Raw genomic sequence first — 27431 nt, forward strand, 5'->3', positions numbered from 1 at the left:
GCTGTTGAAAGTAGGTCTCAGAGGTTGTTTTAGTTGAAAAGGTTCCTTGGTTTTTGAATGAGTCTTGTGGGCATCATCTCACTTATCACCCATTAAGAAGGGTCTTCGGCAGGCTTCTTTGATTAGAATTTTGATAGTTCTTTCTTTGTTATTATACCTCACCAAAGTATCAACACTGTTCTGAGCTCACTGAAGTAAACACAAAGGGTGGGTACCATTAATACATAAAAATGAAGAAGAGTTAAAACCTGGCTCTTTGAGCAACCATTTGCAGATGCAGGGTAACAGACTAATTTAGATCTACAGAATGATTGGATGATGCGACGGGAAAATTATTTTAGTAATGAGATGCTGACGACTTGTGTTTTATGGTTTTATTTTTTTTTACTGCTTTTATGTGCTCTATATTATATGTCAATGTTTTTAAACTATAATTTATGAGTAAGAGGCATTGATTGCTGATTGTAAACCGCCTCGAGTCACCTTCGGGCTGAGAGAGGCAGTATATAAATATGGTAATAAATAAATAAGAGTTGTGCTTTATTTCATTTTCTCATTATACAAAGAGTGTTCATCGTGAAACTGCAGAATTCAAGGGGTAGGATTGCTGATTGTAAACCACCTCAAGTCATCTTCGGGCTGAGAGAGGCAGTATATAAATATGGTAATAAATAAATAAACAATAAATAAATAAATAAGAGTCATGCTTTATTTCATTCTCTCATCACACAAAGTGTTCAACGTGAAACCACAGAGTTCAAGGGGCAGGACTGCCGATTATAAACCGCCTCAAGTCACCTTCGGGCTGAGAGAGGCAGTATATAAAGATGATAATAAATAATAAATAAGACTTGTGCTTTATTTCCTTCTCTCATCACACAAAGAGTGTTCAATGTGAAACCGCGGAAATTAAGGGGCAGGAATGCAGATTGTAAACCGTCTTAAGTCACCTTGGGCTCTGAGAGGTAGTATATAAATATGGTAATAAAAAAAAACAAGAGTTGTGCTTTCTTTCGTTCTCTCACACAAAGAGTTTTCAACGCGAAACCACAGAATTTTAGGGGTAGGGTATTGTAAACATTGTAAACTGACATGTGTATTATGCGATAAGTGTATGCATTTGCTCTTATTGATATAAATGACTATTGTCAATGACAGTGAGAATGATATTTGTGTTGGTTCTTTCTGCATTTATATACCCTACAAACGTCCCGATTTGGCAGACTAATCCTTTGTTGTTCCACTCTGTTGTATGATTAATATCTAAATATGGAAAAAATGCACTTTATTTCTCTCTTTGTGCCACCCAAAAAAAGGGTTTGTTCTCCTTTGTTATTGATCTATGGCAATGGGAGTACGAGGGTTCTTCCTTCAACCAAGTGCCAGAGTGGAAGAAGGTTGTTCAGGGCCTCTTTTGCCCATTTGACACATTTTAAACATTGCTCAGGACCTGTTTAGGGCCCATATTGCCCATTGGTGTCTTTTAAAAGTTGTTCCTGGCCTGTTTAGCGTTGTTTGGGTCCTGTTTGGCCCGTTTCATGCTTTTTTGAGGTTTCATTCTGTGTTCTGTCATCTTTATTATCATTATTATGGTCATATTACTATAACATTAATATTATTATGGCAATGCAAAAATGTCATTATTATTGTTATTTTTACAATTGCAAATGTGCCGACTATTATTATTACTACTACTACTATTATGGGAAATGTGCCAAAATCATTTTTTGTTATCATTATTTTTATTGTGACACAATCCTTGGCCTCTTCATGGGGTCTCTGGCAATCTGAGGCCTCTTAATGGGGTCGCTGCTGACATTTCCATGCCTTTTTATGGGGTTGCTACTGGCTTTTCCAGACCTCTTTATGGGGTCCCTGTTGAGATTTCCAGGCCTCTTTATGGGGTCCTTGCTATCTTTTCCAGGCTTCTTTATGGAGTCTATGCTGGCAATCTGAGGCCTCTTTATGGGGTAGCTGTTTGGCTTTTCCAGACCTCTTTATGGGGTCACTGCTGGCATTTCCAGCCCTCTTTATGGGGCCCTTGCTTGCAACTCTAGGCCCCTTTAAGGTGGTCCTAAGTACTTTCACAGCACCTGCTTGCAATTAAGCATCCATCTTCTTGGCTCTTGGGAGGAAAGCCAGAGAGTCAGTACAGGGAACCCTCTCTTGCTTGGAGGGGTGCAGCATTTCTGCATCTTCTCTGACCGGAAGAGTCATGCAACCTTCCTGCGTGACCCAGCACCAGGACCACCCTCTCTCAGCCAGGTGAAGAAGACATCAAAGGTAGGCACCCACCTGTTCCAACTCATGTTTGGTCAGGTTTTTTATTTCTTTTCTGCTTTGTGGTCATTGTTGTTCCTTTCCAAGACTTTCAGATGTGGGGAAGGTTCTTTCTAATGTGTAGCATTGCTGTTGAAATGAGGTCTCAGAAGTCGTCTAAGCTGAAAATGTTACTTTTTTATTGAATGAGTTTTGTAGGCATGTTCTCAGGCATTGTGTGTGAAGAAGGTTCTTTGAATGCTTCTGTGAACTTCCAAGGTTTTCTTAGGAACAGTGCATCTTGGCGATGCTTCAGTTGTATGGATGGCTGAGCAGAGTGTCAGCAAAGGTACATAAATGCATTGCAATGTTATGCTTTATATGTGCCCAAAAACCAAGAGGGAGATCTCATTTGTGAGCAGAGACATTGTGTCACTGTTTTTAAGTCTGGGACTGTTCTTTCCAATGTGCAGGCTGTTTTAGCAGAAAATGTTCCTTGGTTTTTGAATGAGTCTTGTGAGCATCATCTCATGTATCACCCATTAAGAAGGGTTTTTGGCAGGCTTCTTTGGTTAGAATTTTGATAGTTCTTTTTCTGTTATTGTATCCCACCAACGTATCTTCAACAATGTTCTGACCTCACTGAAGTAAACACAGAGGATGGGTGCCATTAAATACATAAAACCAAAGAAGAGTTGTGCTTTATTTCACTTTCTCTTCACACAAAGAGTGTTTAACGTGGAACTGTGGAACTGTAGGGGCAGGATATAGTAAACATTGAAAATTGACATTGGTGTTATGGGATAGTGTATGCATTTGCTCTTTTTGATGTGAATGACCATTGTCAAGGGCAGTGGGAGTAATAATTGTATTGGTTCTTTCTGCTTTTCTAGATACCCCACAAATGTCCTGATTTGGCAGGGACAGGACCTGATTAATCCTTTGTTATTCCACCCTGTTATGTCATTAATATCTAAATAAGAAAAAAAAGTGCTTTATTTCACACTCTGTGCCACCTGCCATCAAGGGTTGGATTTCTTCTCCTTTGCTCTTGATCTGTGTCAATGGGAGTAGGGGCGGCCTTCCTCCAACTTAGTACCTTCCAAATTTCTCAGCCCATCAACATCCTATGTACATGGCTCTGTTGGATCTTGCCTCAGCCTTTTGGTTGTTTCCCAAACCTTTCGGTTCAGGTACAGGTTGTTTCCAATGTGTAGTCTGGCTGTAGGAACGAGGCTTCAGAGCATGTCTAAGCAGAAGATAGTCCTTATTGTTTTGAATGAGTGTTTTGGGTCTGTTCTCATGCACCATCCATTAAAAAGATTATTTTCAGCCTTTGTAAACATAACTGGTGTTCTTGCTAGAAGCAGTGCATAGTGGTGCTTGGAATGGATGGTTGGCCAGAGAGCCAGACAGGGTAAATGATTGTGTGGTAGTGTTGCGGACTGAAATCTGGCTACAAAGTGAGAGGTGGCCTCCTTGAGAGGAAGGGCAGCCCCTTTTCCTGAGAGGTTGCAGCGTTTTGGCATCTGCTCTCAGCAGAAAAGTCTGTGGCCTCCCTGCATGAACCCTGCATCAGGACCTCTGTCTCTCAGCCAGGTGAAGAAGACGACAAAGGTAGGCACCCACCTGTTCCAACTCATGTTTGGGCAGGTATTTTATTCCTTTTCTGGATTGTGGTCACTGTTGGTGCATTGTGGGGGTGGGGGGTACTGCAAACTTTAAAAACATATATGTTTGTTATGGAATAGCATGTGCATGTGCTCTAGTTGACGTGAATGACCACTGTGTTCACTGTAGTTTCTTTCAAAGCCTTTTAAATGTGAGGTAGGTTCTATCCACTTTGGCTGTAAGTATGATGCCACAGAACTCTAAGCAGAAAGTGACCTTTTTATCGTGCAGGAACGTTGTGATTCATGAAGAATGTTCTTTAGAGGCCTGTGTGAACTTCTGAGGTTTTCTTACAATCAGCACACCTTGTTGATGCTTAGATTGGATGCATGGGTGATCAGAGTGGTAGCTAGTTAGGGTGAAAGTTGTTCCAGGACTGTTAAGCATTTCTTGGGGCCTGCTTGACCCATTTGATGCATTTTAGGGGTTTCATTTTGTGTTCTCCAATCATCGTTAATATCATAATTATTGCCAATGTGCCATCATATCATCATCAATATTATGGCCAATTTGCCAGCATTACTATTATTATTGTTATTGTTATTGTGGCCAATGTGACAATGTCATCATCATCATTATTATTGCTGGCCATGAGCCGACATCAATATTATCCTTGTTATTATTACTATGGCAATTGTGCCAAAAATATTATTATTATTATTGCCAAAGTGCAATCAATATTATTATCAATATGGCAAATGTGCCATATTGATAGTATAAATAATTCTCGTTATTTTTATTGCAACATAATCCCAGGCCTCCTTATTGGGTCCCTGCTGGCATTTCCATATCTCTTTATGGGGTCCATGCTGGCAATCTGAAGCCTCTTTATGGGGTTCCTGCTTGCAATCCTATACCTCTTTATGAGCTCCCAGACCTCTTTATGGGGTCACTTCTAAGATTTCCAGGCCTCTTAATGGGGTCCTTGTTGGGATTTCCGTCTCTTTATGGGGTCACCACTGTCTTTTCCAGGCCTCTTTATGGGGTTCCTACTGGTAGTTTCAAACCTGTTTATGCAGTCCCTGCTGATTATTCCAGATCTCTTTATGGGGTCCCTGCTGACCTCCAGGCCTCTTCATGGGGTCTCTGCTGGCATTTCCAGGCCTCTTTATGGTGACAACCCCAGGCCTTTTTTGGTGTCCCTTTTTGTAATCCCAGGCCTCTATGTGGGGTATATGCTTGCAATCCCAGACTTCTATATGGGGTTCCTGGGTCCCTGCTGGCATTTCCAGGCCTCTTTATTGTGTCCCTGCTGAGATTTCCAGGTATCTTTATGGTGTCCCTGCTGGCATTTCCAGGTGTCTTTATGGGGTCCCTGCTACCATTCTTAGGCCTCTTTATGCGGTTCCTGCTTGAAATTCCTGGCCTTTGGGAGGAAAGCCAGAGAGCCAATGCAGGGGACCCCCTCTTGCTGAGAGCAGTGCAGTGTTTCGGCATCCTCACTGATCAGAAGAGTCACGCAATCTTCCTGCGCGACCCAGCACCACGACCATCCAGGTGAAGAAGACGTCAAAGGTAGGAACTCACCTGTTCCAACTCATGTTTGGTCAGGTTTTATTTATTCCTTTTCTGCTTTGTGGTAATTGTTGTTCCTTTCCATACCTGTCGGATGTGGGGAAGGTTCTTTCTAATGTGTAGTATAGCCTCTCTATGGGGTCCTTCCTTGCAATCCCAGGCCTCTTTATGGGGTCTCAGCTGGCATTTCCAGGCTTCTTTATGGGGTCCCAGCTGGCATTTCCAGGGTTCTTTATGGTATCCCTGCTAGCATTCTTAGACTACTTTTTGGGTCCGCCCTTGCAATTTCAGGCCTCTTTATGAGATCCCTGCTGGCATTTCCAGGCCTCTTTACGGGGTTCCTGCTGGCATTCGTAGGCCTCTTTACAGGATCTCTGCTGGCATTTCCAGGCCTGTTTTAAGTGGTCCCTGTTTGCAATCCTAGACATCTTTATAGGGACCTTGCTGCCATTTCCAGACCTCTTTAGGGGTTCCCCCTGAGATTTCCAGACCTCTTTATGGGGTCCCTGCAGGGATTTCCTGGTTTCTTTATGGCATCCTTGCTTGCAATCCCATGCTCCTTTATGGCATCCCCACTAGCATTCTTAGTCTTCTTTATGGGGTGCGCCCTTGCAGTTTCCAGCCTCTTTATGAGATCTCTACTGGCATTTCCAGGCTTCTTTACAGGGTTCCTGCTTGCAATCCAGATTTCTTTATAAGGGTCCTGCTGGCATTCCTAGGCATCTTTATTGAGTTCCTGCTTGCCATCCAGAACCTATTTATGGGGTCCCTGCAGTCAAGCATCCCTCTTCCTGATTTTTTGGGAGGAAGGCTGAGAGATTGTTTTCCTAAATGCAGGGGATCTTGCCTGGAGGCGTGTGGCGTTTCCGATTCCTCTCTGACCTCAAGAGTCATGTTAACTTCCTATGTGACCCACCGCCAGGACCACTCTCAGCCAGGTGAAGAAGGCATCAAAGGTAGGCACTCACCTGTTCCAACTCATTCTTGTGCAGGTCTCTCATTCCTTTTACACATTGTGGCCACTATTGTTGCATTGAGGGGAGGAGGGTACTGCAAAGTTTGAAAACAGATGCTGTATGTGTGTTATGGAATAGCATATGCATTTGCAAGAGGCTGGCTGTAATCCAGTAGCAAAAATTGGCCGACCCCCCTTCCCAGCCTCTCCTGGAGGAAGACCTGCAGCACCTGAGGGAGCCCCTGAGACCCCGGCCCTGGTCTCATGAGGGTTGAGAGGGGTTATGGGCCCGGGCGAGAAGAGGCAAACGTGACCCCAGCAGTCACCCCACGTGCTGCATCAGGTGTATGAATTATATCAGAGTAGATATAGATATATAGATATATAGATAGATCTATATAAATAAAAATGTAATGTTAGTTCATGCTACCATCAGAACTCAAAAAACACTGGGGGAATTGACACCAAATTTGGACACAAGACACCTAACGGTCCAATTTATGTCCTCCACTCAAAAAAACTGATTTTGTCATTTGGAAATTGTCGTTGCTGGGATTTATAGTTTACCTACAATCAAAGAGCATTCTGAACTCCACCAATGATTGAATTGGGCCAAACTTAGCACACGGGGCTCCCATGACCAACAGAAAAAACTGGAACGGTTTGGTGGACATTGACTTTGAGTTTGGGAATTATAGTTCACCCACATCCAGAGAGCACTGTGGACTCAAACAATGATGGATCTCGACCAAATTCGGCACGAATATTCCATATGCCCAAATAAGAACACAGATGGAGTTTAAGGGAAATAGACCTTGACATTTGGGAGTTGTAGTTGCTGGGATTTATAGTTCATTACAATTAAAGAGCATTCTAAAACCCACAAACGACAGAAATGGGGCAAACTTCCCACACAGAACCCCCATGACCAACAGAAAATACTTAAGGCCATCCAGTCCAACTCTCTTCACCAGGGCAAGAAAATGTAATCAGAGCCCTCCTGACAAAGAGCCATCCAGTCATAAATATAGATAGATAGATAAATAGATAGATATGATTCTCACGCGCACACACAGATATAGTATCATAGATTTGAAAGGGACCCTGAAAGAAGGACTATGATATGTTGCATATTCCAGAGTAGGCAAACCAGACACTCTCCATATCAACACTGACAAAGAAACAACAGGAAATACTGTTTACTCAAAAGCATAAAGGAATTACATATATTAGAAACCAACACTTTCTCATCACTTTATTTTCCAGATCACCAGACTGGGCCACAGCAACGTGTGGCAGGGGACAGCTAGTATATATATAAAATTGATGCCAGACTTTTTGCTGTTCAATTCACTCAGTCAGTTTTATTTTCTGCCTGTCAATGGTAAATATTTTTTTTAGAAAAATGGAAAAGTAAAATATTCTTCATTCTCCTTCTGTGTGTCTTCCCTCACTTATCGCGGGGGTTACGTTCCAGGACCACCCGTGATAAGTGAAAATCCGCAAAGTAAGGACACCATATTAATTGTAATATGTATACATTATTGGATGTTGTTGGGGCAACATCGGGGCCTCCAGCGGGCTGCATTCTGGCCCGGAACAAGGAGGTGGACAAAGCACATCCGCTCGCAGCCTGAGCCGCCGACGGAATGAGCCAAAAGAAAAAGGTGACAGAACATGAGGGGCTGCACACCAGCCTCCCTTTCTGAGGCCCATTGTAATGTAAATATTTTAAATTCTTTTTTTAAAATCGCGAAACAGCGAGTCCGCGTAAAGCAAACCGCAAAGTAGTGGGGGAACACTGCACATTCGTCTGTTGCATGCAGCGTAATATTTTCCAGCTATTCATGTTCCATCATCATTTCTCAGATAATATCTTTTCTTTAAGGGCTCACAGTCTATTTGAATAGTACATAAGGCACCATAGGTTAAGATAAAGGTTTTCCCCTGACATGAAGTTCAGTTGTGTCCAACTCTGGGGTGTGCTGCTCATCTCCATTTCTAAGCCGAAGAGTCGGCGTTGTCCGTAGACACCTCCAAGGTCATGTGGCTGGCATGACAGCATGGAGTGCCGTTACCTTCCCGCCAGAGCGGTACCTATTGATCTACTCACATTTGCATGTTTTCAAACTGCTAGGTTGGCAGAAGCTGGGGCTGACAGCGGAAGTTCAAGCCGCTACTTGGATTTGAACCTGTGACCTTTCAGCCAACAAGCTAAGCAGCTCAGCGCTTTAACCCACTGTGTCACTGGGAGCTCGAATAGGCACCATAGGCTCTAAATTAATATCCGCTTCCTCCTTGTCTAGAGTCTTACAGGAGCTCCTATGTACATTTTTAGTTTAATTTTATATTGATATGTAGAAACAGAAGAATGGCCTGCCTCAGGGGAGTGTGCTTGCTCCATCAGTGTTTAACATTTACACAAATGACCAGCCACTGGTATGAAGGGCCAGAGAGTTTCATGTATGCTGACGATCATGCCATCACCGCTCAAGCAGGGAGCTTTGAAATGGTGCTCTTACTGCCTATTACAGGTGATCCCTAATGTTTAACATTTACACAAATGACCAGCCACTGCCTGAAGGGGCAGAGAGTTTCATGTATGCTGACGATCGTGCCATCACCAATCAAGCAGGGAGTTTTGAAATGGTTGAACAGAAGCTCTCTGAAGGTTGAGGTGCTCTTCCTATTACAGGGAGAACCATCTGATTCCTAATCCATCTAAAATGCAGTTGTGTGCTTTTCACCTTCAGAACAGACAAATATCTCGAGCTCTGAGGATGATCTGGGAAGAAATCTCACTGGAGCACTGCGGCACACCAAAATATTTGGAAGTTACCCTGGAACGTGCTCTGACTTACAAGAAGCTCTGATTTACTATCATGCAAAAAGTGGGTGCTAGAAATAATATTATATGGCACAACCTGGGAATCACAACCAGACACAGTGAAGACAACTGCCCTTGCGCCATGCTACTCTGTGGTTGGATATGCATGCCCAGGGTGGAACACATCTCATCATGTTAAAACATTGGATGTGGCCCTTAATGAGACATGCCACATTATCACAGGATGTCTACGCCCCACACCACTGGAGAAATTATACTGTTTAGCCGGTATCGCACCACCTGACATTCGCCGGGAAGTAGCAGCCAGCAATGAAAAAACCAAGGCAGTGACATCTTAAATCAAGAAATAGTTTTCTAAGTAAATAATTAAAAAATTAAAAGTCTGTCTGGTAAAATATAAAAAGTAAAAAAAATTTTTTTTACCTTTTTCCTTTTTCTCCTCTTTCTACTTTCTGTTTACCTATGGATCACCTTTCGTTCACTCTCTTCTTTCTCTTTATTCACTTTTGAGATTTCTCCATTTTTTTCCAATTTTTTTCTTTTTTAACCTTCACTATAAAAAAAAAACTCCAATAATTAAAAAAAAGTTTTCTAAGATCTACAGATAAACCCGCAGGAACAGCTGTGCAAGCAAGAGTCCAAAAGTGGCAGACTAAAATCAAGCACCTCAATCAGCACTTCATCCGATACAGGCTGTAACCTTATGCTCTGTTTGGCCTTGTGACTGACCAGGAGGACCTCTGTCTTGTCGTCTTTGTTTGTTTGCCGTCATCCAGACCGTCACAGCTGCCAGTCACCGGTTCAGGACCTGAACAGCCTCCTTAGCAGCGATAGAGTTGGAGGTCATCTGCATACAGATGGCATTGAACTCCAAAACTCCGGATGATCTCTCCCGGCAGCTTCATGTAGATGTTAAACAACATCTTACTGAATCAGGAAGCACATCCCAGAATGAGAAGGAACACTTAAGGGATATCTAAACCAGTCCCTGAACTCGGCTGCATTGCGGTCCACAAAGCAACCCCCCTCCCCATCTTTTGCTGAAAGCACCAGATCCAGAGAGGAAGCACCCTCTTGCAATCCTGCCTCACATTTATTTCTGCTTCAGGTTGGACTGCAGTTGAAAGATGGAGATGTTGTTCTGAGTTGGGAGGCTTGATTTTGGGCCTCTCCGGAATACTCCCATCTAAAAGGCAACCGCTGCTTCCTCTTCCATGGCCTTGGTGACTTTGGGGAGCGGATCCCTTGCCATCATCAGCTCCTGGATCCTGGCGTAGGTCTTACTATCTGCAGGGTAGTTGTTCTTCTGAAAAGGCCAAAGCGGAGGGTGAGGCAGGAAGCAGAAAGGCGACCCCTAAATCAGGGCCAGGTAGCCGATTTGTCCTGTAAGACTCCTTTATTACTATGCCATGTTTCCATGCTGTGCAGTCATGGGAGTTGTAGTTTCCCAAGATCCATACCTTTCTCTAGGTGCATTTGCACTCTGGAATGAATGCTCTTAGATCCCACTTTAAATACGATAGTGCCATACTATGCATCCTGGGAGTTATAGTTTCCCAAGGTCCACACCCTTCTCTGGTTGCATCTGCACCGGAGAATAAATGCAGTTGGGACCCATTTAAAATGCTATTATTATTATTATTATTATTATTATTATTATTATTATTATTATTATTATGCCATATCTCAAGTCTGTGCAGTCCTGGATATCATAGTTTCCCAAGGTCCATACCCTTCTCTTGATGTATTTATAGTATGGAATGAATGCCCATGCACCCCACTTTAAATACCATAGCTCCATGTGATGGGAGTCCTCCTGGGAGTTACAGCTTCCCAAGGTCCATACCCTTCTATAATAATATAATAACAATAAAACTTTATTTGTATCCCGCTATCATCAGCCCGAGGGACTTGATGAGGCTTACATGAGGCCAAGCCCAAAATACATCAATACAAACAATAACAACAACAATAAAACAATTAAATAAACTCATAAACAAAAGGCAATATACAATGACAGTAATACAACACACATTTAAAATCTATTTTTGATGTATTTCTTCTCTTGGTGCATTTACACTATGGAATGAATGCTCTTGGGCCCCACTTTAACTACCATAGTGACATACTATGCAGTCCTGGGAGTTATAGTTTCCCAAGGTCCATACCCTTCCCTGGTTGCATCTGCACTGAGAATGCAGTCGGGACCCACTTTAAATGCCACTGTTATTGTTGTTGTTATTATTATTATGCCATGCCTCCATGCTGTGCAGTCCTGGGAGTCATAGTTTTCCAAGGTCCATAACCTTCTCTTGGTGCGTTTACACTATGGAACGAATGCTCTTCGGCCCCACTTTAACTACCATAGTGCCATACTGTTATTGTTTATTGTTTTGCTTTATGAGTTTTATTGTTGTATTGTTATGCTGTTGTTTTATTGAGGACCTTGGCCTTTGTAAGCCGCATCGAGTCCTTCGGGAGATGTTAGTGGAGTATAAATACAGTTAATAATAATAATAATAATAATAATAATAATAATATGCAGTCCTGGGAGTTACAGTTTCCTAAGGCCCACACCCTTCTCTGTGAGGCAGCCGAGAGAAACAGGGAGGGAGACGGAGAGAGAGTGAGCATTATTGCTTCCTTTCCCTGTGAAAGAATACTGAAAAAAACAGAGACACATTTAGCAGTGTGATAGAAGGTCGGGAAAACACCGGTTTCATTAAAAAAACTAAGATTGAGCTCTTCTCTGTTCTCTTCTGCCATACACTTCCCTGCCTAATATGAATAAGTGCTCACCCCCAAAGACAACCGCAAGAGACCTGTGGGCCCCTTGCTTCCAGGAGCCACACGACAGGTCTGCTGTTCCACTGCAGCCAGGAAGCCCTTCAGTCCGATCTCCGTGATCCGGTTCCCTAAGAAGAAGAGCAGGAAGAGGCATCAACCATAGCCTCCATCCTAGCCTTGGCTTAACCTAATCCTTCCACCTCCAATCTCCTTTAGAGCTCAAAAGGAGACTCTCGTGGCCACTGAGGAGTGTAGAGCTTGTGAGAGCCCAAGGAGAGAAGTAGCAGGGATCAACTGCCAAAGTGGCCAAGAAGGCCTGTCTGTGGGCTCTTCAAGGCAGGGATCCGCATCTCCACCTCCCCCGGTCCCAAACTTACGAATGAGGTTCAGGTAGATGAGGACGCGATTGCCAGGAAGGAAGACTTTCCCATCTCGGTGTTCTGCTTGCTCCAGGAGTGGGTTCACAATCTCGGTGGGTTCGACCACCTGCCAACAAAAGGAGGGCAGCTCAGCTTTGTCCCTTCAAAAATTTGGCCCTCTCTCTTGGCTGCCCCACAGAGAAGGATGTGGATCTTGGAAAACCATATCTCCTTGGACCACACAGTATGGAGCTATGGTATTTAAAATGCAGTCGAAGAGCATTCATTCCTTACTCTAAATGCATCAAGAGAAGGGTATGGACCTTGGAAAACTATAACTCCCATGAACCGCATAATATGGAGCTATGGTATTAAAATGTGGTTCAAGAGCATTCATTCCATACTCTAAATGCATCAAGACAAGGGTGTGGACCTTGGAAAACTACAACTCCAGGACCGCATAGTATGGAGCTATGGTATTTAAAATGCAGTCCATTCATTCCATACTCTAAATGCAACAAGAGAAGAGTATGGACCTTGGGAAACTATAACTCCCAGGAGGGCTCCCATCATATGGAGTCATAGCATTTAAAGTGGGGTGCAAGGGCATTCATTCCATACTGTAAATGCACCCACAGAAGGGTATGGACCTTGGGAAACTATGACTCCCAGGACTGCACAGCATGGAGACATGGCATAATAATAATAATAATAATAATAATAATAATAATAATAATAATAATAATAATAATAATCCTCGTTCGGTCAGGACTGGATCGAGGAACTGGAGGTCTTGCCTCGGGCCTGGCAACAGGAGAGAGGAGAAGCCTCACCTCGATTTCCACAGCTTGGGCTCGTTTGTCCTTGTTGCTGGACTTGGTTCCTTTGCCGCGAGGGGGCTTCTGTTCGGCAGCAGGGCGTTCCGTGCCTTTCTTGGCTTGCTTGGCATCCTTGGTGTCCTCCTTCTTGGGCTGGGAAGTCGTGGACGCAACCAGCACAGCTCCTCCGCTCACTTGGCCCTTCTCTTTCTCCTCCTTCTCCTTCTCTTTTTTTGCCAATTCCTGAGGTCATAAGCAGAGCATTTGGGGAGTTGTGGGTCTCAGTCGGAGAAATACTGCCCATAATGGTGCTCCATGCAGTCATGCTTAGGTGGACAGTGAGCCAGGCTGAAAGTCAGGCTTCGAACTGCCAACCTTTTGATTGGTATGATGTATTGCTGTTGGTAATTGAGCTCCATGGAGTCATGCCGACCACATGACCTTTGAGGTATCTACGGACAACGGCGGCTCTTCGGCTTGGAAATGGAGATGAGCACCAACCCTCAGAGTTGGACACAACTGGATTTAATGTTAGGGGAAAACCTTGACCTTAAATACTGCCCAGGTGTGCAAATGGTTCACAATGGATCAATGCAATAGCTCCCGTTCAAGACTCCTTTGAAGTAGATTCCCCTAAGACAGTGGTTCTCAACCTGTGGGTCCCCAGATGTTTTGGCCTTCAATTTCCAAATATCCTGGGGTTTATGGAGTTGTAGTGCAAAACAGCTGTGCTATTCTAACAATGTAATATAATGTAATCTATATATACAAAAATGCTCTGTGCATAATGAGTACCTTAAAAACAAAAGAACCAATGAACAAAATCACACCAAATTTGGCAACAAAACATCTCACAACACAAGGAGTGACCATCACTCAAAAATTATGATTTTGTCATTTGGGTGTTGTAGTTGCTGGGATTTATAGTTCACCTATAACCAAAGAGCATTCTGAACATCAACAATGGAATTGAATCAAACTTGGCATACAGAACTCCCATGACCAACAGAAAATACTGAAAGGGTTTGGTGGGCATTGACCTTGAGTTTGGGAGTTGTAGTTCACCTACATCCAGAGAGCACTGTGGACTCAAACAATGATGGATCTGGACCAAACTTGGCACGAGCACTCTATATGCCCAAATATAAACACAGATGGAGTTTGGGAGAAATAGACCTTGACATTTAGGAGTTGTAGTTACTAGAATGTATAGTTCCCCTACATCCCGAACCCCACCAACAATAGAATTGGGCCAAATATCCCACAAAGAACTCCCATGACCAACAAAAAATACTGTGTTTTCTGGTGGTCTTTGGTGATCCTTCAGACACCCCCCCCCCCCCCAGGTCTTGACTTCCAAGGTTGAGAAATGCTGCCTTAAGGCCATCCAGTCCCAACTCCCTTTGCCAGGGCAAGAAGACATAATCAAAGCCCTCCTGACAAAGGGCCATCCAGCCATTCACACACACACATATATGTATACGACAGATGCAATATCAAAGATTTGAAAGGGACCCCTAAAGAAGAACAATGATATGTTTCCTGTTCCAGAGTGGGCAAACCAGACAATCTCCACATCAATACTGACAAAGAAACAGCAAGAAATATTATAATGTAATGTAATGTAATGTAATATAATACTAATAATATATTATAATATGTTTATATTACATGTAATATTACTAATAATATTACAATATAATGATATAGTAACATTTAATACTGATATTATACTATGCTAGTAATATAATATATTGTATGTATATATATCTTGTAAGCCGCTCTGAGACCCCTTCGGGGTGAGAAGAGCAGCATATAAATTTCGTGAAAAAATAAAACAACTGGGGACCCACAGGTTGAGAACCACTGCCCTAAGAGTATTGGCCCCCAACCTCTACACCAGTGTTCCTCAAAGTCCCTAATGCCGCAACCCCTGAATACAGTTTCTCATGTTGTGGTGACCCCCAACCATATTTTCGTTGCTGCCTGGTGTTTGCTTTTGGGCTGTGGCGAGGGTGGGGGGCTTTGGGGGGCTGTTAGGTTGGCAGTGCCACTCTGGCTCCCCAGTGGGATACAATGGTATCTATCTAAAGCAGTGTTTCTCAACCTTCCTAATGCCGCGACCCCTAAATACAGTTCCTCATGTGGTGGTGACCCCCAACCATAACATTATTTTCATTGCTACTTCATAACTCTAATTTTGCTATTGTTATTAATCCTAATGTCAATATCTCATATGCAGGATGAATTTTCATTCACTGGACCAAATTGGGCACAAATACCCGATATGCCCAAATTTGAATACTGCTGGGGTTAGGGAGGGGATTGATTTTGTCATTTAGGAGTTGTAGTTGCTGGGATTTATAGTTCACCTACAATCAAAGGGCATTCTGAACTCCACCAATGATGGAATTAAATCAAATTTGGCACACAGCACTCCCAGCAAAAAATACTGGAAGGGTTTGGTGGGCATTGACCTTGAGTTTTGGAGCTCTAGTTCATCTATATCCAGAGAACACTCTGGACTCAATCAATGACAGAACTGGACCAAACTTGATGCAAATATTCAATATGCCCAAATGTGAACACTGGTGGAGTTTGGGGAAAATAGACCTGACATTTGAGAATTGTAGTTACTGGGATTTATAGTTCAGCTACAATCAAAGAGCATTCTGAACTTCACCAGCAATGGAATTGAACCAAATTTGGACAAAGAACTACCATGACCAACAGAAAATTCTGGAAGGGTTTGTCGAGCACTGACCTTGAGTTTTGGAGTTGTAGTTCACCTATATCCAAAGAGCACTGTTGACTCAGACAATTAAGGAATCTGGACCAAACTTGGCACAGATACCCAATATGCCCAAATGTGAACACTGGTGGAATTTGGGGAAAATAGATCTTGACATTAGGGAGATGTAATTGCTGGGATTTATAGTTCACCTACAACCAAAGAGCATTCTGAACCCCACCAATGATAGAAGTGGGTCAAACTTCCCACACAGGTCCCCCAGGGAGTCACTCGCATGAACCTCCCTCCAGTCTCACATGCCCTCCTTTGCCTGCACATGCGCACCACACTCCTATGCGCTGAGCATGCCTGCTCTCCCCTCCCTGCTTAGAGTATCAGAAACAGCCTTCCCCTTGGCTGAGAGGCCAGCCAATCACAGTGGAGGAGGGTTTTTGGTGGGAGGATTTGCCCTCTGTTTCCAAAAAGGAAAAGGACAGGCAGCGAGATCGTCAGCCTTCTTTGCCAAAGGGGTTCCTAAGACCATCAGAAATATATGTTTTCTGATGGTCTTTGGCATCCCCTCTGAAACCCCCTCCCCAAGTTGAGAAACGCTGATCTATATGATCACGGGAGCACCTACAGAGAAGACTGGGAAGCTGCTGGGATGGGCTAGAAAGTGAGTTTCTGGAGCTGCTTCCTTTGGAAAACGGCTCCTGGCTTCTTCCTGTGCCTCACCTTATCCTTCTTCTTGTTGGTGGCTTTCGTGGTCTTCACGATCAGCTTGTCGATGGCTGTGTTGCTAGCGTGGCTGGAAGGACGCTCGCTTTTCAGTTCCATGTGTCGCTGAGGCTGGGGAGAAAGGAACGGGCATGAGAGGCAAGGGACTGCTGGCAATAGGGCTCTGGGGTGGTAGACTGGAGTAAGATAACTCCTGAGTAGCGGCTGCATTTCCCACCCCCGGCTTATACTTGAGTCAATCCATTTTCCCAGTATATTGGGTTAAAATTAGCTTATATTCGGGTCAGCTTATACTCAAGTATCTATGGGTACATCCATTATTAAAATCACAAAATCCACAGTCGTAATTCAGGGCCATTCCAATTGTCATTGCACAGATTCAACATTCAATTATTGCACTGCAGTTACTCTCCAAAAGCTTGGTGCCATAGCCATGTTTTAGCTTTCTTTCTGAAGGCTAGAAGGGAAGGAGCTGATCAGATATCACTGGATGGAGATCCACAGCCGAGGGGCCACCACTGAGAAGGCCCCGTCTCTCATTCCCACCAACCACGCCTGTGAAGGAGGTAGGATTGAGAGCAGGGCCTCTCCAGAAGATCTTAATGTCCGAGATGGTTCATAGGGGGAGATACAGGCTAGAAGGTAAGGAGCCGATTGGATATAACTGGGGAGGGAGTTCCACAGCCGATGGGCCACCACTGAGAAGGCCCCATATTTTGTTCCCAACAAGCCCACCTGTGCAGGAGGTGGGACTAAGCAGGACCTCCTCAGAAGATCTTAGATGATTCATAGAGGGAGATAAAGGCTAGACGGTAAGGAGCTGATTGGATATAACTGGGGAGAGAGTTCCAGAGCCAAAGGGCCACCACTGAGAAGCCCCCATCTCTTGTTCCCACCAATCACGCCTGTGAAGGAGGTGGGACCAAGAGCAGAGCCTCCCCAGAAGATCTTAATGTCCGAGATGGTTCATAGGGGGAGATACAGGCTAGAAGGTAAGGAGCTGATCGGATATCCCTGAGGAGGGAGTTCCACAGCCGATGGGCCACCACTTAGAAGGCTCGGTCTCCCGTTCCCACCAATCACACCTGTGAAAGAGGTGAGACTGAGAGCAGGACGTCTCCATAATATCTTAATGTCCAAGATGGTTCATAGAGGGAGATACGTTCAGATGGGTAAGCTGGGCCAGGCAGTGATTCTCAATCTGTGGGTCCCCAGATGTTTTGGCCTTCAACTCCCAGAAATCCTAACAGCTGGTAAACTGGCTAAGATTTCTGGGAGTTGCAGGCCAAAACACCTGGGGATCCATAGGTTGAGAAGGACTGGTTTAGGGCTTTATAGACTGGCAGCTAGTGGAACTGGCGTCACGGGGATTATATGCTCCCTGTACGCCACTCTGGTGAGCAATCTGGCTGGCGTCCATCAGACCACTTGAAGCTTTCGAACAGTCTTCAAAGGCCACCCCTTGTAGAGCGCGCTGCAGTAGTCTATCCTGGATGTAACAAGACTGTGGACTACCATGGCCAAGTCTGACTTCTTAAAGTATGGGCACAACTGGCACACAAGTTTTAATTGTGCGAATGCTCCGCTGGCCACCTCTGAAACGTGGGCTTCCAGGCTCTACGATGAATCCAGGAGAGCTCCCAAGCTGCGAACCTGTGACTTCAAGGGGAGTGTAACCCCATCAAGCTCAGGCTGTAACCTTATACCTTGTTTGGCTTTCAACTAACCAGGAGTACCTCTGTCTTGTCTGGATTCAGTTCCAATTCAGTTTGCCCTCATCCAGACTGTCCCAGCTGCCAAGCGCCAGTTTGGGACCTGAACAGCCTCCTTAGTAACAGGTGGGAAGGAGTGATAGAGTTGGGTGTCATCTGCGTACATGTGACATCAAACTCCAAAACTCCAGATGATCTCTCCCAATGGCTTCATGTAGATGTTAAGCAACACGCAGCAGGTTGGCAATGCCAAGTCCAGCAGGGAGAGGAGGAAAGGGGGTTTCTTGGTCTGGGGCAGCAGGCTTTTCCTACTTGATCTATTGGGGAAACCTCACCAGGCGGCTTCGTTCCAGAGTCTCCTTCTCCAGCAGTAGCCGTCGCCTCTCTACCACCTCTACGTGAGTGAGAGCAAAAGGGGCAAGGATCTATGGGGCAAACAGAGGTGAAGGAAAGCATGGTCAATGGAGTCCCTCCTCAACAGCTCCCATGCCCTGTGTGTGACCTCCTTTTCCCATCGGTCATATCCAAACAGAGAAGAGGTCTCCGTCCTTGGGCACAATGACAGAATCTCACCCCAAACACCCCCCAGGCTTTATGGGGCAGAGGGATCCCCTCAACCAGGTTACCTCCGCAATCTTCAGGGCACCTTCGTCGCCAATCCGGTTGTGCGCTAATGACAAGGAGAGCAGTGAGCGGTTGAGGCGCAAACCCTACACCGGACGAACCAGAAGTAAGACATGGAAGGAAAAGGTGTGTAACTGTATGGGAACGATAAACAGACCCCGTTCCCCCATCTTGTTTTTGGTTTCTGGGATTGGAGATGGAGAGTCACCCTCTCACCCGCACCCAAGGCTCACGTTGGCAATGTGAGCGGCCCCGACGTCTGTGATGTGGTTGCAGCTGAGATTGATCGAAGCCAAGGTCTTATTGGAGCTTTTGATAGAGGAGAGCGCCTGGCCAATAAGATAGGCCCCTTCGTCGTCAATGTCATTGTTCCTCAGGGAGAGGTGGGCCAAGCTGGGGAGAGTCATAGAGGGTGGAAAAAAAGAGTCACCTCAGCTACAGAGAGCAAAGTCGGGCTTTAGCACAGCTGGTTAATCACCAGCAACAATAAATCTTTCCCAACCAAAAGGTTGGCTGTTCGAGCCCAAATTGGGGTGAGCACCCCACCTTCAGCCTAGCTTACTGTTCACTAGGTCAGTGTTTCTCAACCTTCCTAATGCCGCAGCCCCTTAATACAGTTCTTCGTGTTGTGGTGACCCCCCAACCATAATATTTTTTGTTGCTACTTCAAAACTGCCATTTTCCTACTGTTATGAATCATCATGTAAATATCTGATGTGAAGGGTATATTTTCATTCACTGGACCAAATTTGGTACAAATACCCGATATGCCCACACTTGAATGCTGGTGGCGTTGGGGGGGGGGAGGGGGGTTGATTTTGTCATTTGAGAGTTGTAGTTGCTGGGATTTATAGTTCACCTGCAATCAAAGAGCATTCTGAACTCCATCAATGATGGAATTGAACCAAACTTGGCACACAGAACTGCCATGGCCAACAGAAAATCCTGGAACGGTTTGGTAGGCCTTTGGTTGACCTTGAGCATTGGAGATGTAGTTCACCTACATCCAGAGAGCACTGTGGACTCAAACAATGATAGATCTGGACCAAACTTGGCACGGATACCCAATATACCCAAATGTGAACACTGGTGCCCCCCCCCCCCCAATTCCACCCTCTCCCCTTGGTCCTCACTTGGTCTCCTCAGAGATCAGCTTGTAGAAAGACCGCTCCGGCAGTGGGTTGCCTTCCAGAACCAGGGTCCTACATGTGGACAATTTCAACAGAAAGGAAGAAACCATGAAAATGAACAAAATTTGGCTACCAGTTTTAAAAAATTCTAAAATTAAAACAACAGAGAGAAAAACAGGCAGGGACATCTAATCACCTTTCATTAAGAGTTTGCTCCAGGCACAGTCAGCCCATTGTATGCTAATCAAGGTGGTCAATTGAAAAGATTCACACCTAGCCCATCTTACAGTAGCCTTTTGTCTCACCCTGGTCTTTCCACAGATATATAAACCCCCTTTTTCCCAGCTCCAGACCTCACCCTCTGAGGATGCCTGCCATAGATGCAGGCGAAACGTCAGGAGAAATGCCTCTAGAACATGGCCATATAGCCCGAAAAAACCCACAAGAACTGAGTGATTCCGGCCATGAAAGCCTTCGACAATACAACGTAAGGAGATATGGGGACAAACAATGTAGACAGGCCTCCTCCCCGTCTTGCCTCCTCTGCACCGTCTGGCACCAACCTCAGCATATTTGGGCTGTTAGTGTATTAACAGGATGGGATTATGGAAGTCTGAGGTGTTCTTATGCCCTTCAGATAGATACTTTTGGGCCTGGAGCCAGAAAATATCCAATATCCAGAAAATATCAGATTGGCACTGCCAACCTAACAGCCCCCCAAAGCCTCCCACCCTCTCCATAGCCCTGTCTATACAAGGTTTGAGTGAAAAGTGATGCCTCCACCTTTGTAACTCCTCAACAGATGGCAGTACTGGTATGCGGCAGTTACTGGTTTGTTTAGTAGACTCTCCTCTACAGTTCCATTTTGGCGGGAAGCCTTAGCATTGAATGGTTGTGTTGTTAAAGTGCACAGATGGTCAGTCAATGCGACTTAAGCAATGTGCAGTCATTGAATTCTTGACAGCAGAAGGTGTCACCCCAAAGGAGAATGTAAGCTGTTTATGGTGATTGTGTTGATGTGAGCACTGTGCGTCGTTGGCTGAATAAGTTTAAAGATGTAAAGGTGGGAACATCTCACTTGCGTGACAAACAAAGAGTTGGACGTCCTGTGACAGCAACCACTGAGTTTGACAGATTGATTCAGGACGATCGTCGTATCACTCAGAGAGAAATTTCAAACATAATCGGCATGTGTGGGTCACATTATTGCTTTGCTTGGCTATCGGAAGATCTGTGCGCAATGGGTACCCAGGATGCTGACTCTGGTCGCGGAAACAGACTGTCGACTTCTTCCGTGACGGTTCCAGAAAACTTGTTCATTGTTGGCAGAAATGTATCCAATTGTCCGGTGATTATGTGGAAAAGTGAATAGTGGTAGTTAAAGAGCACATTCTAAGGATTATTTCTGCATTTATTAAAATATTCCCATCCAAACCCAAGTAATGAAGGTGGAGGCATTACTTTACATTCAACTCTCATATTTGGCCTCAAAGGAAAATTCAACATGTTCTTGCTCCAAACGATGGAAGCTGTTGCCCCTCAATATTCAGAGGAGACCTTTTGTCCAGCCTTGCCTTGTCCTGGAAGAAGCTGACCCCTTCCCCATTGTCCCCACTGCTTACTTGAGGGTGGGGCAGGTTGGGAAGATGGCGAGGAGCAAGGAGAAGGTGAGATCTGTCAGGCCGACCTTCCAGAGGCTGAAAGGGAAAGCAGAGCGGAATAGGAGCAATAGAAGCAAAGCTATCTGTGCCAGAAATGAGTGCATACCCTATAAGAGCAGAATTGAAGCCTTGGCATTTTTGAAAACTCTGCTTCTATAGGGTCTCCCACCCAAGTCTCCAACTTACCGAAGGGTTTGGAGGTGGCTGAGAGCAGGCAGGCATTTGGCCAGGACAGTCAGCATCTTCTCCTCAATCTTCCAACCTGCAGAGAGAGAAAAGAGTTGGCTCTCAAGACTCTGGTTCTTCCTGCAGACTCAAAAGAGTCTGACAAGGCATGAGAAGACCCTTCACTCACTCTGGATGAAGATCTCCCGGGTGCTCTTGGGGTCCTCATGCTCCAGCTCTACCTGGACGCTGGGGCGGAAGTAGTTGTACTTGCTCTGGATTTGGGCCAGAGTGTTGGTGACTTCCTTCTCAGATTGCGGGTCAGGCTCCTCTGTGAAGGCAGGCAATGCTCCCCATTAATCCCCAAATTGGTAATACGTTAGTTCATACTCCAAAAGTTGAGGTGCAAATGGAACCAGACTTTTTTTTTGGTTGAGAATGATGGAGGACAACAAAATACGAAAGAATTTTATTCTGTGCGCTGAATGTGTCTAGACTCGTTAATGCTACAATACAATCCCAACAGCAGATTGTTGAAGCCATGTCACCGAAATGCATACATTGACCAGATTAATCAAAAAGGAATCATTAGAAAACGTGGATAAAATACTGGAATATTTTGATTATATATTTGAGATAATGATGAGGGAAATTCCTGGAATAGGCAGTAAGAGCACAGAGAATTCTGTTCAACCATTTCAAAGCTCCCTGCTTGAGCGGTGATGGCATGATCGTCAGCATAGAGGAAACTCTGTCCCTTTTGGCAGTATGATAATCCAGTGCTGCATTATCACAGGATGTCTACGCCCAACAACACTAGAAATGTTATACTGTTTAGCCCAGTAGTTCCCAACCTGTTTTTGACCAGGGACTACTTTGGCTGGGGACCACTTATCAAAGGGACCACTTTGACCAGGGACCACTTGATGAGGGACCACTTTGACCAGGGACACTGTGACCAGAGACCACTTTGATCAGGGACCGCTTTGACCAGGGACACACTTGTCCAGGGACCACTTGTCCAGGAACACTTTGACGAAGGACCGCTTTGACCAGGGACCACTTTGACGAAGGACCACTGTGACCAGAGACCACTTGACCAGGGGCCACTTTGATCAAGGACCGCTGTGACCAGGGACCACTTTGATCAAGGACCACTTTGACCAGGGACCACTTTGACCATCGTTTCCCAGACATGAATTTCCCAGACTTGAGAGCCCATCACTTTGTGCCACAGAAAAGCTCACAATCCTCTCCAAATCATCAGCCTCTGGTTGATCTACAACACCCAAGCTGCCAAAACCCCCTTTCCTCCAACTCCTTCTCGTGAGAGTGGGCTGGGTGTTCTCTCTCTCAGCCTCAGTCCCTTTGAGACATGCCTCAAAGGGTAAACCATGGCAGGAAAGGTGCTGATGCTACAGAAAGGTAAACAGTTTCAATCGGATGTTTTCTCCTCCATGGGTGTACACGGCTTTCATACGGGAACAACTCACCTATGCATACATGGGTGCACTTTCTTGTGCTACTCACCTATGGCAGCGGTGCCAGCATGAGCATGCGGCCGCACAATGACTTTTGGGATTTCTTGAAATCCAGCTCGGGTGCAGAGCTCAATGAAATCCTGCTCCAGGATCCCTGTGCACTGGTACTCTTCTGGGAGGAGAATCGAAAATGCTCAAAGTCATGGCTCTTAATAAACTTTTCCACTCGCAACCACTTTCCACCCAAGAATGTTTTACGTGAACCCCATAATAAAAGTTAAAATGTGTATGTGGCTGGGAAGCTCCTGCCTCCACAAAAAGCTATAGCTCTCACTACTCAGGAGACATCAAAGGCCCTCCATCCAATGACATCGCAGGTTATAGCGAGCGCCATAAACATGTCCAAGAGCCCTGGCAATGTCTTCCACAAACACCATACTGCCCACCACCCAAGTGAAGGCTTTCATTCGGGGGCAATTTCATCCTAGATTGTATGTGTTTCCTCCACCATAGGCATCCCAGTGTTTCTGACTCCCTCCATTGGTGTTGAATTTGCATGACCCCGTCGACCGCCTCTTCCTTAATCCTTTACTATTATTTTCTATGGTACACAGCAAACAGAGGAATTGATCAGCAACTGAACATAATAGAGATGTTTGGGGAGAATTAATGATTGATAGGAGTTGTAGGTCCTGCGATGTATAGTTCACCTGCAATCTAAGAGCACTCTGAACTCCACCAGTGATGGACCTGGAACTAACCTGGCACACAGAACCCCCATGACCAGCAAAATATACTGGAGGCCTTTGGAGGCGTTTATAGGAGTTGTAGTTCACCTACATCTGGAGCGCACTATAAATCCAAACAATGATGGATCTGGATTAAACTTGGCATGCATATGTCCAAATTTGAATGCTGGTAGGTTTGGAGGGGAATTAGCCTGGACATTTTGGAGTTGTAGGTACTGGGATTTATAGTTCACCTGCAATCAATGAGTACTTTGAACTCCACCAAAGATGGAATTGGACCAAACTTGGCACACAGAGCCCTCACGACCAGCAAAAAATACTGGAGGTCTCTGGGGAAAATGCACCTTGATTTGGGGGAATTGTAGTTCACCTACATCCAGAGTGCACTATGAACCTAAACAAGGATGGATCTGAACCAAAGTTGGTATGCATACCCGATATGCCCAAATTTGAATCCTGGTAGGTTTGGAGGGGAATTGGCCTGGACATTTTAGAGGTACTGGGATTTATAGTTCACCTGAAATCAATGAGCACTCTGAACTCCACCAAAGATGGAATTGGACCAAACTGGGCACACAGAGCCCCCATGACCAGCAAAAAATACTGGAGGTCTCTGGGGGGACTTCACCTTGATTTGGGGAGTTGTAGTTTATCTACTTCCAGAGTGCACTACGAACTTAAACAAGGATGGATCTGGACCAAATTTAACATGCATACCCGATATCCCCAAATTTGAATACTGGTGGGTTTGGGGAGGAATTGTCCTGGGCATTTTGGAGTTGTAGGTACTGGGAGTTATAGATCACCTGCAATCAATGAGAATGTTGAACTCCAGCAAAGATGGAATTGGACCAAACTTGGTACACAGAGCCCCTTGGCCAGCAAAAAAATACTGGAGGTCTCTGGGGGAAATGCACCTTGATTTGGGGGAGTTGTAGTTCACCTACATCCACTCGATGGCATTCAGGAACCTTTCATTGTTGGCAATATTGAGCTAAAGGGACTTTGTTTAGGGTCGGGATTCTTTGGGGATTTAGGACCTCCATGTATACGTGCAATGGGAGTGCTGAGTGTGAATCTGCTTTCAGATACGGGACTTATTGTGGGAAATAGCCTCTCGCCGGCCTTGAGTGTATGGAATTGGCCCTCGCAGCCCTACCTTCCCCGTGCTCTGCCCTTCTGGCGGCATTCCTGGCTTCCTCTTCAAGGGCCGCATTCTTGTCTTTGGCTCCCCGTTCGCCCTTCTTCCCCATGACGCCGCCTTCCCTCCTTTGCGGATTCTATTGTCACAAAGCAGGGAAACATTGAGCAAAGGGGGTGCGATGAAGTGTCCCCTAAAAAAGCATGGAGACCAAAAGCTGTGGGGTCGAGGGTCTCTGTCGGGAGAACGAGAAACCTGTGGGAAAAGCAACACTTCGAATCAGACATGACAACGACACACACAATGTGCTACGTATCATGCAGTGTGGACTGGATGACCCACAAGGTCTCTTCCAACTCTATAAGTCTATGTCATAAAATCCAAACGTTGGAAGGGGTCCCAACGTTAGACTTTGATGGTATCCTCCTGCCTCGCAGAATGGGGGTTGGACTAGATGGCCATTGGAGGGCTTTTCCAACTAGCATTTTAGGATTCAGAGGCTGGGTGGCCATCTGTCGGGGGGGCTTTGATGGTGTCTTCCTGCCTGGCAGAATGGGGGCTGGACTAGATGGCCATTGGAGGGCTTTTCCAACTAGCATTTTAGGATTCAGAGGCTGGGTGGCCATCTGTCGGGAGGGCTTTGATGGTGTCTTCCTGATAGCAGAATAGGGTTGGACTGGATGGCCTTTGGAGACCCTTAAATCTCTAGGATTTAGTAATAACAATGGCGGAGTTTCCTTACATGAAGGTTTTCAAGCAGAGGCTGGATGGCCATCTGCCGGGAGGGCTTTAATGGTGTCCTCCTACTTGGCAGAATGGGGGTTGGACTAGATGCCCTCTGAGGTCCCTCCCAACTCTTAAGATTCAATACAAACAATATGTGCCCCTTCAATAATAGTAGTAGTAATGGAGTCTCCTTACATGGAGGTGTTCAAGCAGAGGCTGGATGGCCATCTGCTGGGAGTGCTTTGATGGTGTCCTCCTGCCTGGCAGAATGGGGGTTGGACTAGATGGCTATTGGAGGACTCTTCCAACTAGCATTTTATGATTTAGAGGCTGGGTGGCCATCTGTCGGGAGGGCTTTGATGGCATCTCCCTGCATAGCAGAATAGGGTTGGACTGGATGGCCTTTGGGGTCCCTTCCATCTCTAGGATTCAATAATAATAATAATAATAATAATAATAATGGTGGTGGTGGCAATGGATTTTCCTTACATGGAGATTTTCAAGCAGAGGCTGGATGACCATCTGTCGGGAGGGCTTTGATGGTATAGCAGAATAGGGTTGGACTGGATGCCCTTTGGGGTCCCTTCCATCTCTAGGATTCAATAATAATAATAATAATAGTGGTGGTAATGGATTTTCCTTACATGGAGATTTTCAAGCAGAGGCTGGATGGCCATCTGTCAGGAGGGCTTTAATGGTGTCCTCCTACTTGGCAGAATGGGGGTTGGACTGATGCCCTTTGAGGTCCCTCCCAACTTTGAGGTCCCTCCCAAGATTCAATACAAATAATATTTGCTCCTTCAATAATAGTGGTAATGGAGTCTCCTTAGATGGAGGTTTTCAATCAGTGGCTAGATGGCCATCTGCTGGGAGGGCTTTGATGGTGTCCTCCTGCGTGGCAGAATGGGGGTTGGACTAGATGGCCATTGGACGACTCTTCCAACTAGCATTTTATGATTTAGAGGCTGGGTGGCCATCTGTCGGGAGGGCTTTGATGGCATCTCCCTGCATAGCAGAATAGGGTTGGACTGGATGGCCTTTGGGGTCCCTTCCATCTCTAGGATTCAATAATAATAATAATAATAATAATAATAATAGTGGTGGTGGCAATGGATTTTCCTTACATGGAGATTTTTCAAGCTGTATGGCCATCTGTCGGGAGGGCTTTGATGGTATAGCAGAATAGGGTTAGACTGGATGCCCTTTGGGGTCCCTTCCATCTCTAGGATTCAATAATAATAATAATAATAATAGTGGTGGTAATGGATTTTTCTTACATGGAGATTTTCAAGCAGAGGCTGGATGGCCATCTGTCGGGAGGGCTTTAATGGTGTCCTCCTACTTGGCAGAATGGGGGTTGG

General features: G+C 45.2%; 1 protein-coding gene across 1 annotated transcript; it reads right to left on the reverse strand.

Annotated features, from left to right (window-relative positions):
* Positions 1–9878: 9878 nt before the first annotated feature.
* LRRC71 (leucine rich repeat containing 71) lies at positions 9879–25593 on the reverse strand. The gene is made up of 14 exons (XM_060758623.2): positions 25363–25593; positions 23504–23626; positions 22164–22304; positions 21995–22070; positions 21770–21844; positions 20151–20219; positions 19251–19410; positions 19020–19103; positions 18729–18818; positions 16679–16792; positions 13228–13455; positions 12413–12521; positions 12048–12163; positions 9879–10554 (listed from the first exon to the last, which is right to left on the reverse strand). Exons 1-14 carry the CDS (start codon positions 25454–25456, stop codon positions 10435–10437), a joined length of 1599 nt encoding a protein of 532 aa, XP_060614606.2. The 5' UTR covers positions 25457–25593; the 3' UTR covers positions 9879–10434.
* Between the last annotated feature and the right edge of the window lie 1838 nt (positions 25594–27431).

Source organism: Anolis sagrei, chromosome 12, assembly GCF_037176765.1.
Source record: "Anolis sagrei isolate rAnoSag1 chromosome 12, rAnoSag1.mat, whole genome shotgun sequence".
NCBI lineage: Eukaryota > Metazoa > Chordata > Lepidosauria > Squamata > Dactyloidae > Anolis > Anolis sagrei.